The following is a 15975-nucleotide window of genomic DNA, read 5'->3' on the forward strand; positions in this document are numbered from 1 at the left end:
CCAGAGGTTGAGGATTCTACTACTTCACCCCAAAGTCTGGAATGAACTCCCCTATGACATCAGAGCCGCCAGCTCCATCCTTGAATTCTGAAAGAAACGGCTCTTCTAATGGGTCCCAGCCTGGCCAGTCCCCCCCTTCAAAGGTGCCAGGATTCCCTTCCCGATGATATGTATGCTCTACAAATAGAAATGAAAAGAAAGGCCTGCAGTCAACCTGCCTGCTGATCACAAGTGCGCAATACTGTAAATGATATACAATCCATTGTACATTAAGACATATTAAATACATTTCTCACAAAATTATATCATCTTGTTTTTTTAAATTTGAATCGAGGAAATCTCTTGTGATTAGGAGTGCTATTACATACAAATCAGTATTCACTTGATACTATCAAAATTCTAATAAACAGTGCTATAGCAATATCATTGCATCATAAAATACTCAAAGGCAAAAAACAAAACAAAAGCCCAATTCATTTCGAGACCGATGTCCCTTCTTCAGGGGAGTTTCTGTAAAACAATAGTTAACCGTCAATTACTATGCAATGTACATGAGAAGGATCAATAACCAACCACCCCTCCAAGATCTTTATCTGATAATTGAAACCATATTTACAATGTCACCCCATTGTATGAAATGTGAGGAAAATCAGAAAAAACGAAAGGACCTAGACATGCTACTTTGTACTGAAAGGGCACCTTTCCAGTACAAAACCTAGGCATCACATTACGGGGCTTTGTGCCTGTTCATCAGTGAAACTGCACTGTCCACAATGTCCGACCTAATTCAATAACTGCTAGCTGTTGCATGTGCTGGAGTCAGTCCTGCTTGGAATTAGGGAGTGGGCCACATCCCCATGATACTCAAGGTTTCTTGTGTATAAGGGAAGATGAGTAGGGGAGACCTAGCACGGCACTGCATCAGGATTGTCTATCTCTTAGGTCAACTAAGAGATAGACAATCCTGCCTGGTCCCCATTTACTTTGTATTATTATTCTATTGATATTGAGCTCCTTGCTGGCCTGATTTCTAAAATTGAAAAAGTGCTAGATGGAATGCTTACATTCATCTCAGCCACTGGTAACTACGCAGGGCCGCACTCCGGTTGACCTTTTTTACCCACTATGCCACACTAAGAAGAGACAGACAATATGCCAATTATTCTTGGTCCTGATAGAATAGGAGCATTCCAGTCCACACTACCAGGTCAGGTCCTCTCCAGATGGGAACACAAGCAACCTGGGACCCATTTCAGCCTTTTGGTCCTCGTCCAGGATGAGCAGCTTGAGTCCAGTGTTACAGTGCGTCTGAGACCTACACCTGGGAATGGCCATTGCATTTAGAGTGTCTCTCTCAGACAACAAAGAAGTGATAGGTGAAATGCTTGAATTAATCTCAGCCTTTGGTAATTACACAGTCCGCATTCCAACCCAAAATTATTTTGCATTGGTAGACGTTTCACCCTTCACATTCTTGTATTTACCCCTTGCTAGTTTGATGAAAAGCACCTTCCATTTCAAGAGAATGTTTCCTTTGTAAATGATGAATATTTATGTTGTGCAAAGCCATTTATTTCTACCTATGTTTTGTTTAAGGTCACATATGAAGCTCACAAGGAATATCTTGCAAAAATGTATGAAGAATATCAACGACAAGAGGAGGAGAACATCAAGAAGGGAAAGAAAGGGAACGTGAGCACCATCTCAGGCCTCTCGGCTCAGGCGACAGTATCCAAAGGTGGAATAGAAATACGGGAAATTGAGGATCTTTCTCAGAGTCAGAGCCCAGAGAGTGAAACAGATTATCCTGTGAGTACTGACACCAGGGACTTGCTGCTGGCAACAAAGATATCCGATGAGACACTAGTGGGATCGGACAGACCAGCCGGAGGTGTACGAGTTGAAGTTCACGATTTGTTGGTCGACATTAAAGCCGAGAAGGTGGAAGCCACAGAAGTAAAGCTTGATGATTTGGATTTATCACCGGAGACATTGGTCTCTGGCGAGAATGGAGCTCTTGTAGAAGTTGAATCTCTCCTTGACAATGTGTATAGTGCAGCTGTTGAGAAACTCCAAAATAATGTGCATGGAAGTGTTGGCATCATTAAGGAAAGTGAGGAGAAGGACAACGGACCTCTGATAACACTGGCCGATGAGAAGGATGTGCCTGCTGCCAATAGTACCTCATTCCTTTTTGATAAAATGTCACTTCAGGAGGATAAACTCTTGCCAGAGCTGTCCAGTAGTAACCACATTACAATCCCAAATCTGCAGGAGGCACATGTGCACATGGGAGTGAGTGACGATCTTGGGCTGCTCGCTCACATGACGGGCAGTGTGGACATCACTTGTGCCTCGAGTGTGATGGAGGACAAGGAGTTTAAGATCCACACGACATCTGATGGAATGAGCAATGTCACGGATAGGGACATGTCAGCAGCTTCCAAAGTACTAGAGTACGCTGAGATGACTGCTAGGACGCTTGAATCTGAGTCTTCCAGCAGCAAAACCTTGGTAAATATTGATGCCAGCAGTACGATCTCTGACACGGAAAGGTCGGACGATGGGAGAGAATCGGGGAAGGAGATTAAGAAGATCCAAACTACTACTACAACCCAGGTAGGTGTGATTTTGTCACCTGTTTCTGGTTCCACAGTTACTAAGGCCCACCTTCCAATGTATGCAACATTGCAACAGTACAGTCACTTATGCTCCACTTCAGAAGAGAAGTGAATCACTAACAAATGCCAATGAATCATGCAGTCTCCGGGGACTTGCAGGATAAGATGGCGGTGCCCAGTTTCTCTATTCCTTCCAATGGGCTATAATTCCTGTCTCACTAAACAAGTGGTACTTGCTATAGTTTACAACAAAAATATTTTCCCCCTTGTTTTAAGCATATTCACAGCCTTTAGCACAGTGTGTTCTTTGTTTTTCAGAATTCTAATTCAATTCTCGGTTTTAAAGATTGCAGTAGTTAATTACATTTGATTTAAACGTTCGTCCATACATCTTGACACACAATGCACATTTTCTGTACTCTGAAAATTAGAAGTAAAGTTTTTTCCCTAAAACCTAGTCATCTTGAGTACATGTAATTTGGATGGAGATGGAATGGCTGCTTTGATCATTTTGGGCCCTTAGTCTTCTGTCAATCGAATCGAGAGACAAGCCCATAAACCTGGAGCCTCTGTTTTTTTAAGCCTGCCAACAAGCGGTGCCAATAACCTATTTACATGAGTTCCCTCCACCTTGACATTCAGTGGCACATCAATAATTCCAGCTACTCTTAATGTGAATGTAATGTCATTGGCTTACGGGGTAAAATCATCTGACTTGATAATTTACGCATTTGCTGATGATATCCATTGGGACTTCTAATAACCTTGCTTAATATTGCATGGTGAACATGGCAGATGCCCATAAATGCTTGGAAATATACAACAAATGAAACACTTGTACAACCATTTAATCCTTTTATGATTTATTATAAAGCTTCCTTCCGCAGCCCCTCCCCCGCTAACACTTTCTTTCATCCTCTCCCACCTTGATGAAGGCTTTGCCTTTCTGACAAGCTTAACTCCACCCCCACAGCATGTAGAGACGTCCTCCAGGCAGCGGTTCGTCAATTGGAGCATCACCTTGACCCAAAAATAACCGTCACAGAACCTCTCGCGCGTATATCGGATACAGATCCCTTTGGAAATATACGAAGCACTTCATGCCATCAGAGGGAACTGTCTGCATAAAAAATAACTGCAACTGTACCACACACTGAACAAACCTGGTGAAGCTGAGAAGGTGGAAGACAGGTTAAGAAAATCTGGTGAAACAAGCCTCCTCCTTTTAAGTCCCATCATCTGGAGCAAACTGCCCGTTCATCTCAGACCGGTCCTGATACACAGCTTTCCTTTAGGGGATAACTGGAGATCTTCCTATTGTTAAAACAGGCTACTTATGTTATGCATCTCTTACTATCTCTTATGTGTATAGTGCTAGGTAAATAATAGAAGGACTTACTTCTGCTGTGCCAAAGGTTCCTTGTTTCTTTAATGGTATAAACCTAATGGGGCTTCATCCAGCAATCCCGATGATTGTCAATGCATAAAATAGATTATGCACATTTCTGCGGTTGTTGTCCTCCACACTGGACTTTTGCAACAAATATTTTGGCAAAATCCCTTTCTGTTATTTCGGTTCAAAACCGATCCGCTAATAATTGTTGGTCATACTAAGGTTTAAAAAGATGTCTGTGGGACTGGTAATCAGCACCGACCGCCACACAACCCGTGTTCTATGTAAAGCTTTCTGCCACCCCTCAGTGATAAGTTTGCTCTATATAATTATAGCCAAATCATAATCTATACTAAAAACCAATGTTGTGTCCAGTCAGTTGGTTCACTTTTAAGTATTGAACCCTTGGTCATGTATGCATAAATATTTTATTCAGATCAATGTGCAATATTTTCTATGCATGAGCAAGCAACAATCTGTATTGTGCCAAAATAAGGTTTTTTTCATATAAGAACATTAATCCCTATTATTTGTAACAATAGATCGTGGGTTACTGCATTAACCCACAGCTTGGGAGCGTTATAGGTTAAAGGACACTGGATGAGGCACGTTTGGTGTTCAGCATCCAGGCAGAGAGTTAACATTAAGCGGCATTTGGGAAACAGCTGAGCAATTGCCTTCCACTTTGGATCAATTTGTTTCCCAATTTGCTGACATTTATGTTGGCATTGCAATGTTTGTTCCCTTGATGCTTATTTTTAATTCTCTGCCAGTGCCGATGTTCCCTGTTCTGGATCGTGCATAGAGGCAATTTAGACAATTTAGGCAAATTAAAGCAGCAGTAATAAGGGCCATTTATTTTCAAAATGTAATTGACATTTCAAACGCAGTAGCATAGAAGTCCTGCTTCCTTTTCCTGATAGGCACTCAATCTGTCTATATACTGGTCCGTATATAGGTTCCCTGTGGATATTTTGGGGTGGGGGGGGGGGGTCCTTGCTTCTGGCCCCAATATCCTAGATCAAAAGTCTGCTCGGACGCTGACAGCACCTGATGCTGCAGAGAGTTTTTAAATGCCGAAACTTTGATGAATATACGCAGCACAGCTGGTATCCTCCCAAAAATAAACTATCCGTAAACAAACGATGACTAAAAAATGACACAGGAAAACCACTGCGGCACAATTCACAAAATCGACCCAGCAGGTCTGTTTGGAAAACGGTTCTGTCTTCGGAAAGAATTCCCAGAGTTTTTTTGGGACAGCAGAACAGTGCTCACACGTGTAACTATTTCTGAATATGGACATGGATCAGGAGTCTGGGTGCCTACCAATCACAACGCTGCATTGCAGTGTTGCGATTGGTCAGGGGAGCCAGGCTTCCTGTCCCATGACCAGAGCAGGAGGAAGGAGGAGCGACCCGGTGGCAAGGTATGTGTTGTAATTTTTTTTTTTTATCTTTTTGTTTTTCATTGCACTACCCTACAGTCTGGAGAGAATAGATTTTTGAATAGACTCCTAGGTTTACCCAGATCTACTACGAGCCTTATCCCTCGCAATGAAGTAGGGAAAGGATTTCTTTATAGAAGATCTGTTAGGACTGACTCCCATTTTGTTAAGGGTCAAAATCTGGGTAACACCTGAATTGAACTTCACACGCAGTATAGTGGAAGATTGCTTGATTCTAAGTACTGCGCAAGCCATCCCCTGGGTTAGATATGTAAAAAAACACACACTACGATACATAGGCTTGAGTAATCTTTGTGAAAACCCTCAATATAGCTCCCACTCTAAGGTGCTGGTCAAGAAAAAAATACTAAGAATATAATGAAAACCTGAGACTTAGGAAAGCACTTGCCATGGTAACAGTCCAATCTTACATTCCACTTTCAACTAGCAATGACATGGAGCCCTATCTAATATAGTTCTGAATGCTGCTGGAAGACTTCTTAATATTCCTTGCCAGCATCCGATCTCAGGACACTCCACTGACCTGATTTTAAGACCCTGTGTTTAATGTGCCATGTCATTCAGAATACAGGCCACAAGTACTTATGCATTCTAATCAGTCCCTTTTTCCTTCCCGCAGCCTTCGCGATGCTAACGAAGGTCCAACCATAATCCCAGTCATTAGGAAAGTCAGATTAGCTTGCTCTTCTCTTAGCTTCCTTGCATTCACGCTCTCGATGAAACTACCGCGGGAGCTGCGTTTATCCCCCTCTGAATCTGGTAATATTCCTGCTTTAAACAGACCTCATCACAGAGTGACAGCCTTCATACCATAGGATACCAGTGGGCCTCGAGTGGCCCTAAACCTCACTGGAGTAGTCACAGTATGCTAATTCCAATTGCCCCATTTGGTTGGGGTGTGGTCCTCAAAGTTTGCGGCTCATAGCTTTCACTACAGTTCACTAACCTTTCCTCAGCAGACATTTCAGTAGAACACTTGTCTGCTTGTTTCTTAATGCCCAGTCTCCCTTACCCCCTGTTTTGCAGTCATTCTGCTTCCTTCTGTAGTTCATTTTTCTAGGAATAACCCGAGGTTTCATTCTTGAAGTTTGCTGTGTTCTCTGTTTAAAATACAGTATTCTTTGTGGTTGATGGCTCCTGTTGAATGGGTCTTTCGTGTGCACATCCCTTCCACAATGTTTAAATTCATGGCCTGGTTCTGTATGTTTGTGTTTCTAGAGAGCCCAATTCAACATGTTCATACTTCAATCACATCTACAGTTAGACATTTCCACTGATTTATGGGCCCTTCTGACACTTCTTCAGCCTATCACCTTCAGGCATATCTGTTATTTTTATTTTAATGAGGTTGAGCTGAGAGTGCCTGTTTTTGACAATTGATTAATGTAGAAATATATTTATTTAATGTTGGAATTTTATGAGGATGCAAACTAAAATCAGTTATACCTTTTAGAGGAGTGCCAATGTACTAGTTCATCATTTTGTGGAGCTTATATTGAATGCTAACCACATTAGGAAAGAAAACAATTGTGTTGCAAAAATGTCTCTGAATACAGCAGTGTGACCGGGTTGCAGGTTATATTATTAAAATGTCTGCAGCAGTTGTATTTTGATGGTATTAGTTACCAGGTGTTTTTGCAGAGGGCTGCTTAGATGTGACCAGCACAATGCATGGCGGTGAGATTTTGTGCACTGTTGGAAGGAGTTCTCAGAATAACAGTGGTTACTAAAGGAAAAGAAGATATTGAGTTTTTCCAGTACCTTAAGAATGCAGACTTTCCAAGTGTTTAATGTAGGAAAGTCCTAATTTTACTAAAGACACTTTTATGCATTCTTTCTTGGTATTGATTCCTCTTTATAGCCAAAATTAAAGCAGGGCCATAAAACATACACTTTAACAAGAACACTACAACATCCACCAACCCCGTGGGCAGAAATACTAAAGTACTTTGCACTGATGTAGGAATATTCTACTAAAAATGAGCAGCAAGATTAGCCCCTCTTCTTTCTTGATATGAACCTTTTCAATCCAGTTTGTGCAGGCACAGAAACATGATAAAGAGACCACAGATGAAGAAAAGTAAAAAGACAACAATCCATTCTTTATCCTCTGGACAGTAACCAGGTAGATAGAGGAATTCTAGTTTGCCACCAAAATCAATGGATAAGAACAAAGACGTTAAATTCATGAATTAACACGTGGAATGCTAATAATCAATACCGAGGTGAGATAATGCTCACCTCTGTGTCTTTACTAAAACTAGGACTTTCCTACATTAAACATTTGTAAAATATGTGTTTTATATCAAGACCAGAGTCTTGTGTTATGAATGTTCAGAGCATATCAACTATAGAAAAAAAATTTAAGAAACATTGTTTACAATAACATGTTTTAAAGGTTGCAACTCAAGACCAATCTGTGGCTCTTAGAATGTCTTCTAGCTTTAACCCAAAGGCTTTGGACGCCATGGTCCCTATGGGTGATTGGCTTCGAAACACATATGTGTACACCCCAACTTGACACATAAGCCACCCGGATAAAATGGCAGAGGAAACAGGAGAATGAGATTCCCTGAATTTTATAATGAGCTAAGCAGAAGGTGTTCCATCAGAGGCAGTATGCAGGTATTTTCCTTAAGGCACCACACTAAAAGGGCGTGAAGGATCAGGAAATGTAGACTGTTCTGCAGCTGAAGACAGGTTATTCACTCTCCTGGACATAGATCAAAAGACTCTAAATGACATAGACTGACTGGCTAACAAATCTGAAACTCTGACATCGAAGACTCTTTTAAAAGAAACCAAACACAGCAATCTTGTAAGTTTACCTTAAAGAGATTTTAAGGACATGATTATCAGGTCATGAACAGAATATGCTGAATATCACATTAACATCTCATAAGGAAATTTAGTTGGTGAAAGGAAGAATACTGATGCAAAGTCCTCGAGGTAATCTGTAGATCAGCGGATGTTCTCTAATCGATTTTACCGAGATGTATTTATGGTCTAACGTTGAAGGTAATCTGTGAGTATTGACAGTTATGAAGAACTGACTTGAACTCACCAGACAGCTTAAACATTTGCTGTTAGTGAATTTGCTGTACGTTATCAGACAAAAACAGGATCTGTGTTTGATTCCAGACACCAACAAGACCATGATGATCAGGCTGATTCATATCTTGATGTATCTGGAACATAATATTAATACGTTTGCCAGACTGTGTCGAAGGACCCTGTAAATCCAGTCTGGTGGGAAACTTTCCAAGCTAATAATTGAAGGTTGCTTGATGTGGCAGGGTCATAAAGTTGCCCTGGAGGATTGAGTAGTAAACGTTTGAAACCAGTAAGAAGTATTGAAATCTCCACAGACATTTAGAGAAGAGATAGAAACTAAATTTGGGATGGCCATAACTGTTTTGTTATTAATAAAGAACTCTGTTCCGTCCTGATTTTGGACATGCACCAAGTTGTCATTAAACATGTGGAAAAAAGCTTAAGGAATATCCATGTTCCATGGTTGAAGGAACACATCTTTTTCAGTAGCTAACTGATCTGGTCTACAACTGGTGAAGATAGGTATTGAGCCTGGAAGCAGAAGGGCCCAATGACAGAAGACACTGGGTGATATGTAGGAGTTAAAAAAATTGAGAATTGGAGCATCCTGACCCAGTATTCTTTTCAGCGATGAGAATACCAATCTGAGACTGAATTTAGTTGACCTGTCACATTTCCCACCATCACTGAAATGTGATGGTGGAGACAACAGTCCCAACATTATTATGACGGATCTGAAATTTCTTTTGATTGACTGCCTCCTAAATGGTTGATATATATTATGGTTGAAAATTGCCCTTCCTGAGAAGAACAAAACGCTGGGCGTAGTTTTTGGTGAAAATCTGTATCATAAAAGAGCCTGCACAAAATTCTAAATAATTCACGTGCATTGAAGACCGTTTTTATGACCATCTGCTGTTAGTGTAGAACTGGCCATAGTGAGCACCCAACCATGAAATACTTGCTTTGAATTCTAATAGAAGAATCGCGCTGACTTTAAAAATGGCTCTTCCATTCCAAGGATGTAGGTTCTCCAAACACCAGTTTTGTCTCCTGATCTAAAGGAATCAAGTATGGCTAACTGAGTCACCTTCTGATATGGTGAAACTTTTATTTCTGGAGGGATTAATAATGACACAAGCCTGGCATCCCTGCTTGATATAAAGTATGGCAAAAGGCCTCCAACCCTTGCCCGATGGTGATGAACTATGAATTAGGGTTAACTAATGAGATTATTCTTTCTGGATAATGGTTACCTTCGACTCTGGAAGTTTTATGAAACATATCTACTGGATGAATCACGACTGCAGGCCAAAGCTGCCATGAAGCACCAAGAACGCAAGTAATCGACAGTTTGTGCCCTTTACAAATTACAGCAATATAACAAATCTCGATTTTACTGATAGAATAAAAGGCAGCTCATGGATCCCTGAAGCAAAGAAAAACCTACCAACATAGAAATAACTTTTTTTAGAAGTATTATGCTGCCACACAATAGACTGATTATAAAAACTTACATTTCCATGGCACCCACATCTCCAAAGCATACTTAGCTATTTTTCACGAGTTAAGACCAATTTGCAGGGTGGTGCAGTAAATTAATGGAACCTTTAAATGGCTGCTCGTCATGAGTTCCTCTTTGTGGCTTCTGTAGGTAATTCACGTTGCCACTCAGTAGGTAGTAGATTCTCAATGTGCATTTGGTATAGCTTCGTTATCTCCTATTTTTGTAGGGATGTTTCAAGATTTTGATTCCACTGGGGAAGTTTTCTGGAGTCATGTAAATTTCCAAACTCTCCAGATTTCGATTTACCTTCATACTACACATTTCTGAGCATAAAGAGAGAATTTTCACTCTAATCAAACCCACACAAGTAGAAAGATGTATGTAAAATTTGCCTTTTTTAAGAGAGGTTTTTTGCACAATGACAACTGTTTGCAGAATTATTTCATTCAAGTTTACCTTTTGTGAGATAAATTGTTCCAAAAGTCGTGATTTATATCCAATATGTGGCGGAAGGTTAAATCTTCACAATCTTCTTCCTGAAGTTGTGGATTTTTTTCAGGGAACTTAGCAAATGTTGAAAAAAATAGCAACTTCACATCTCTAGTTGTTACTGTGGCAGAAAACAAAGCAAATGAGTTGTTTATTTGTTTTGCTCAGTGTGGCAGCTTATGTCCTGGTTAGAGAAGGCATTTGCGCCACATCACAAATGCACTTACCTCTAAATAAATGATAAACCATTAAATATAGGTACAAATCCCTACTATATGGGAAATGTGCTTTTTGTATACATAAGGAGTAGGATTCATGTTTTCCTTCCTTGCGTACCAGGCATTGGTATTGGAATTCTTTACCATTTACAGTGATCACATGTTGTTAGTTCTTGTAGTATACCGGTGTGTACATTCTGTTTGTTTGTTTTTATTTTTGTTTTATTAAAAGTAAGGAGTTTTTACGAAAAAAATATTCTGCTTAAATAAATACTCCCATCAAATCAGTTGGAAAATGGATCTCTGCTCTGTTGTAGATATGTGCGCAAACTCACAAGTGAAATTAAAATGTTTCAGAATAAATGTCCACTGCACACAACCAAATAAAGGGCCTGATTACGATGGCGGTGGGACCGTCACCATCAGGCAGTCCATGGGGGTCCCACAGCTATCCAGCCCATTGGATCCGACTGCCACATTAGGATGCAGGAGGGGGGAAAGACCGCTGCTTCAGACAGGATCAAGGATCCTGTCAGTGCGGCGGTCAGGCTCCTATTGCCTGCAATGGGCTGGTGCCGCTGTAGGGATTAGGATGTCACTTTCTGCCGGCCCTTTCATGGCGGTTAACCCGCTATGAAAAGGCAGGCAGAAAGTGACTTTGGAGTCCCTAGCAGGGCCCCCTTAACCCCTGGCCCTCCGCTATGGGCCCTGGGGGACACCATAGGTGCCCCCGTAAACATCCCTGCACAATGTGGCAGGCACCACATGGTGCCTGCCACATAGTGCAGGGATGTGTGGAGTATGTATAATTTGTACTGCATTGTGTGCTGCAGTCCTCAGCTCACGCTGCAATGCAAAGTAAACACAGTGCGACCTCCGTGAAGGCAGTTGCATCCTAATGCGGGCAGCGGTCCACCTACATCTAGTCAGGCGGTCCTGCTTCCGCCATGGTGCCGATCAGATGAAAGTACGACCTGCATCGTTCGTAATCATGCCCAAAATGGCAAAAATGGAAGCCTTTTGCGCCTAATACTGGCAAAATACTACCAGGGAGCAGTTTCATTCTAAGGATATATATTTTTTGTTTGATCACAAACTGTGCTACCAGCAAAAATGATTAATCGGAGGCAGGACAAAGAAAAGAGTGCAGGAGGCGGAGGGAGGGTGCCAGCTCTGTTAGTGTACCTGATATGACAAACTGCGCATGCTCAGGTGTAGAAGCAGGTAGTGAGAAGCGTTCGTTACTCAAGGAGTAACCCAGAGAGGAGGTTGTTGAAAAGTCTCTTTCCGCCAGGGATAGAAGAGGCATCTGGCCTTTGCCTTGTAAACCCAGAGAAGAGTGATTTACCCAGGGGGTAGCTGACACTGAGTAACACTGTGTAGGGACACGGGTAGCTGCTGCTAACTTATCAGAACATGCAATTGTCTGAAGCTATCACTCTTCGCGGAAGTGGGAGAGCCCAAAGCCTAAAACTAGCTGATACATTTATTATTTTCCCTGAAAAAAGGGGACCGTATTTTGGTCTCCACTCATAGTGAAGTGGTGCATGCCATTGCCCATTCCACTTTTTCATTTATGAAACTGAGCCTTGCCCAGATTCGGAAAGTGCAGCTTGAATCGCTTCCCCTCACCACTGCAAGCTGACAGGGGGGCATTATTTGTTTATCTGTCTCATTACTTTGCGTGGAGGTTGTTTGTCACCTTTCGGCTGAGGCAGGGTTGGACTAGTGTCTATATACAGAAGAATATGATTAGAAGACAGCAGACGCCGTGCATAATTTGTAAAAATAATATGTGTAAAAAAAAGTTTAGGTAAGCCCTGCACAGACTTGCACGGCCTACACCATTAAATGTCAGCGTGCCCAATACCAAGGCTGCATAGTCTTGAATCCACCGCCATGTTTCTTAAATCCACTCTCAGACTCTCCCTGCCCCTTCATCTCGCTCTTTTAGTTTCCTGCTTTCTCCTTTTGTGACATTTTTTCTGCCTTTCTCTTTCTCTTTCTCTCTCCTTTGTCTGTTTTTCCTCTCTTGCTCCCGGGAACAGTCTTATCAGGAAAAATAAGTGCTGGTCCCCAAAAATGAATGTGGTGGCCCCCACCATCTACCACCGGCTCAAATTAGGCACTGGACGCAGGTGAAAAACTATGGTGGTAATGGAGAGGAGTGCAGGCGTTAATTAGAGGTTGGACTGCCTAATGCTGTCCAGTTCCAGACCAACCTGAGCAATAACTGCACCGGTTTTCAAAAACGATTTTTCTCCCTGAACAGTGTGAATGGAATTGCCAAAACTCAATCATCCCCTAGTGATACAGAGAAAATATTGAGTGTTTACTGTGCTCCCATCACCTAAGCACACATTTGACACAATACGTTTGAGAGTTGAAGCCTCCCTACTTCAGTTTATTCTGCACTCACAGAGTGCGAGATTCCTGCATGATGTCTAGCAAGGACTCTAGTTCAAGAATCAGCACTGTGCTATGTCTAAAAAAAGACTCTAGTCTGCTGCCAAACAACTTGTGCTTGTAAAACAAGGTACCAGACACCTTTGAGTAGTTGAAATATACAAAAATATATCAAAACACAAAAGTGCATCCAAAATGGCTCAAGTACTAATACATAGAATATATTTTTAAGCAGTCTGGAAGTAACGGATTTTAGCCAGTCACAGAGAAGGTGAAAGAAGAGGTAAGCTAAAAAACTAAAAACAGAAACAAGCAATTGCAAAGTCAATAAATCTTGCCTTTAACAGACCTCTGCTGACATATTGCCCTTGCTAATGCTCTTTATTTTACTGTTATAATATTGCTGTTAGCAATGTTGGAATGGTAAAATAATAAGCCAGTCCAAGCGTAAGCATTGTGAAACTTTTTTTATTGTTGGCAAATCATGACCGAGGATGTACTTCTCAGGTTGACATGTCTAACATATGGGTGGAATCCTAATCATCAGAAGGATCAAATCTAATTTCAATAGGAACAGAAATAAATAAAAAAATGATGCCCGTGACGACGTTAACCAACGGGCTAAAGATGTTTAAACATGACTGACGAGTTGGATAAGCAGGTGACTTAGCAGTTGTGAAGATAGTCCCTGCATTATTCTATTTTCTAAGATGAAGATTTATTGTTAATATAACTTAATCTGTTTTCAACCAACTGATACTACAGCTTTCAAATAACCCAAAATAGATAAAAATATATTATGTCTATATTTTCAGAGATTTAGGCATGAAGATAAGAAAATGTTCTCATTATCATTGGGACAAAAGTTGTTTCTTCTTATAGCAACAGCCAGTCCTCTCCTTATCATCAAATAATCATGCCAGCAAATACCGAAAGATAAATCTAGAAAAAAGAAGAGAGTGATTGAACGTAACTGGGTATGCGTAGGAGGTGGATCTGCATCATAAAGTCAAAGATGGAGGTGGAGCCATCGTGGAGTGCCATCTCCTACCCATGGTGAATCTAGAACCCAATAGTAAATCTTCTGAGATTCCGGTAAAGCTAAAAGCTGGCTGGGACCAGTCTCACGCATCTTCAGTAATAAGGGAACATTAGGGATTTGTAACTAGCTGTTGTAGACAAAAGGATCTGTAGAGGCATTATTCAAAGGGTGTGCGTAAGTGAGTCGGGATAAGAGAAGTGAGTCGGGATAAGAGAAGTCAGTCCTGAAAAGTGCATTTATGAAACTGGTTATTATCTGTAATCATGTATCTAAGTATATTTAAACTCTTTTGCTGTCCTACCGACAATATAAAACACAGTGGTGGTCTCCAATCTGTAGTTGTACGTTAGGTCATAGTTTCCATAAGAAGAGCATTTTTTGTTTTGTTAACAACTTTGGCGCAGTTTGAAGAAAATTCACAAAACTTTCCCCAAAAATGTTCATTCACTTCAGCTTCTTCCTGGACAGTTTTGGGGTGATCCGTCAAGCGAGGCTGAGAAAATGGGGGGTCCCAAAATATCTTTTTTTCATGTTGATTCCCATAGGAATTTTGGAAAACGATACAGAAAAACAGCTGAACAGAATTTCACTAAATTTCCATAAAGTTAAATCTTTACTCGTAAAAAACATGCTTTTTTGAGTTGGTATAAGATTGTTTTGCCGTTTTTGAGTAATTAGGGTTTTAATTATTATAATCTCTGGTCGGTTGGTCCTATGGGAGTGCCACAGTACTCCTGTGGTTCCACAATAAAAATAAAAAAAAGGGTCGAATTCTGATTGGCCAAGAAGGTCTTTTTTTCCCTGTCACCCCTTTCGGTACCATAGAACTGAGCAATCTGAATGACTGGCCACAATATGAAGAAAAATGTTGCAGCCACCAATACAGGCCAGGGGGACTCCATCCCTGGGCCTTGAAGTTACACCTGAAAACAGGTGTCACAGAGTCAAACTTACACGGTCTCGCAGGGTGCCTCTTGAAGTGCGGTACCGTTGGAGTACCACAGCTCAGCAATTATACTGAGTGCTTTTATTATATCCCTAGTTTCTTGAGTTGGTCCATCTCTGAGCTGACACTAATCATTCTGGTGTTGATATTGCCAATTATTTGTCTGTTTGAAATAATTATGGTAAGGAGGTTTTAGTAGCCCTTCCTCTCTCATATTATTTGGCAACGCTGGAACTTCTGTTGACAAACAAAAGAGCAAACACATCTGGTCAAAACAATTGTCTCCGTTCTTAGCTGGTATATATATCTGTACATATCCAATCCCAAATGTTAGTTCTTTCCATCTAAGGTCTTCATTATCAGGACCAATGACATCGTGGTTATCAGTCTAATTGGGATGGCGAGTTATGAGGGGAACACCCAATGCTTGAGTACTGTACTCTGCATGGATTTCACTAGGAAAAACCTGGTGAAATGTCTCTATTTTAAGTGCCTGGAATGAGGTAAAACATGCATGAATCGTGTGAAAATACTGGTTCTCATGCTCATTCCCCATGAATGGTGGGAAGATTCTTAATATTACAGTGATGCTGTGACCTAAAACTATGGTACCACTCATTTTTGATAATTCCACTACGGTATTACCCGTGTGATTTTCCCATACAACATGCACGTATTTTGGAATTACAATAAAAAGGCGGGCGGACAGATACACACTTTAGCCCAGCCCTCTTCATTCATTGGTCTGTTGTTGTGTTGTTACGTTTTTTCTTCTACCCACTACAGCATGGGGCATCGGGTTAGCCCACATTAGCCATTGGCTGACGTACC

The 15975-nt window shown here is 41.1% G+C and overlaps 1 protein-coding gene across 6 annotated transcripts in view; it reads left to right on the plus strand.

The window, feature by feature from the left end:
- NBEA (neurobeachin) overlaps window positions 1–15975 on the plus strand; it is a 1788010-nt gene that overhangs the window by 676732 nt on the left and 1095303 nt on the right. For all 6 annotated transcript variants that reach the window (XM_085621699.1, XM_085621702.1, XM_085621701.1 and 3 more), the window contains exon 22: window positions 1597–2619. In XM_085621699.1, coding sequence (XP_085477825.1) covers window positions 1597–2619 — 1023 coding nt within the window. The remainder of the gene's footprint in view (window positions 1–1596; window positions 2620–15975) is intronic.

This window comes from Triturus cristatus, chromosome 8 (genome assembly GCF_964204655.1).
Source record: "Triturus cristatus chromosome 8, aTriCri1.1, whole genome shotgun sequence".
Lineage (NCBI taxonomy): Eukaryota > Metazoa > Chordata > Amphibia > Caudata > Salamandridae > Triturus > Triturus cristatus.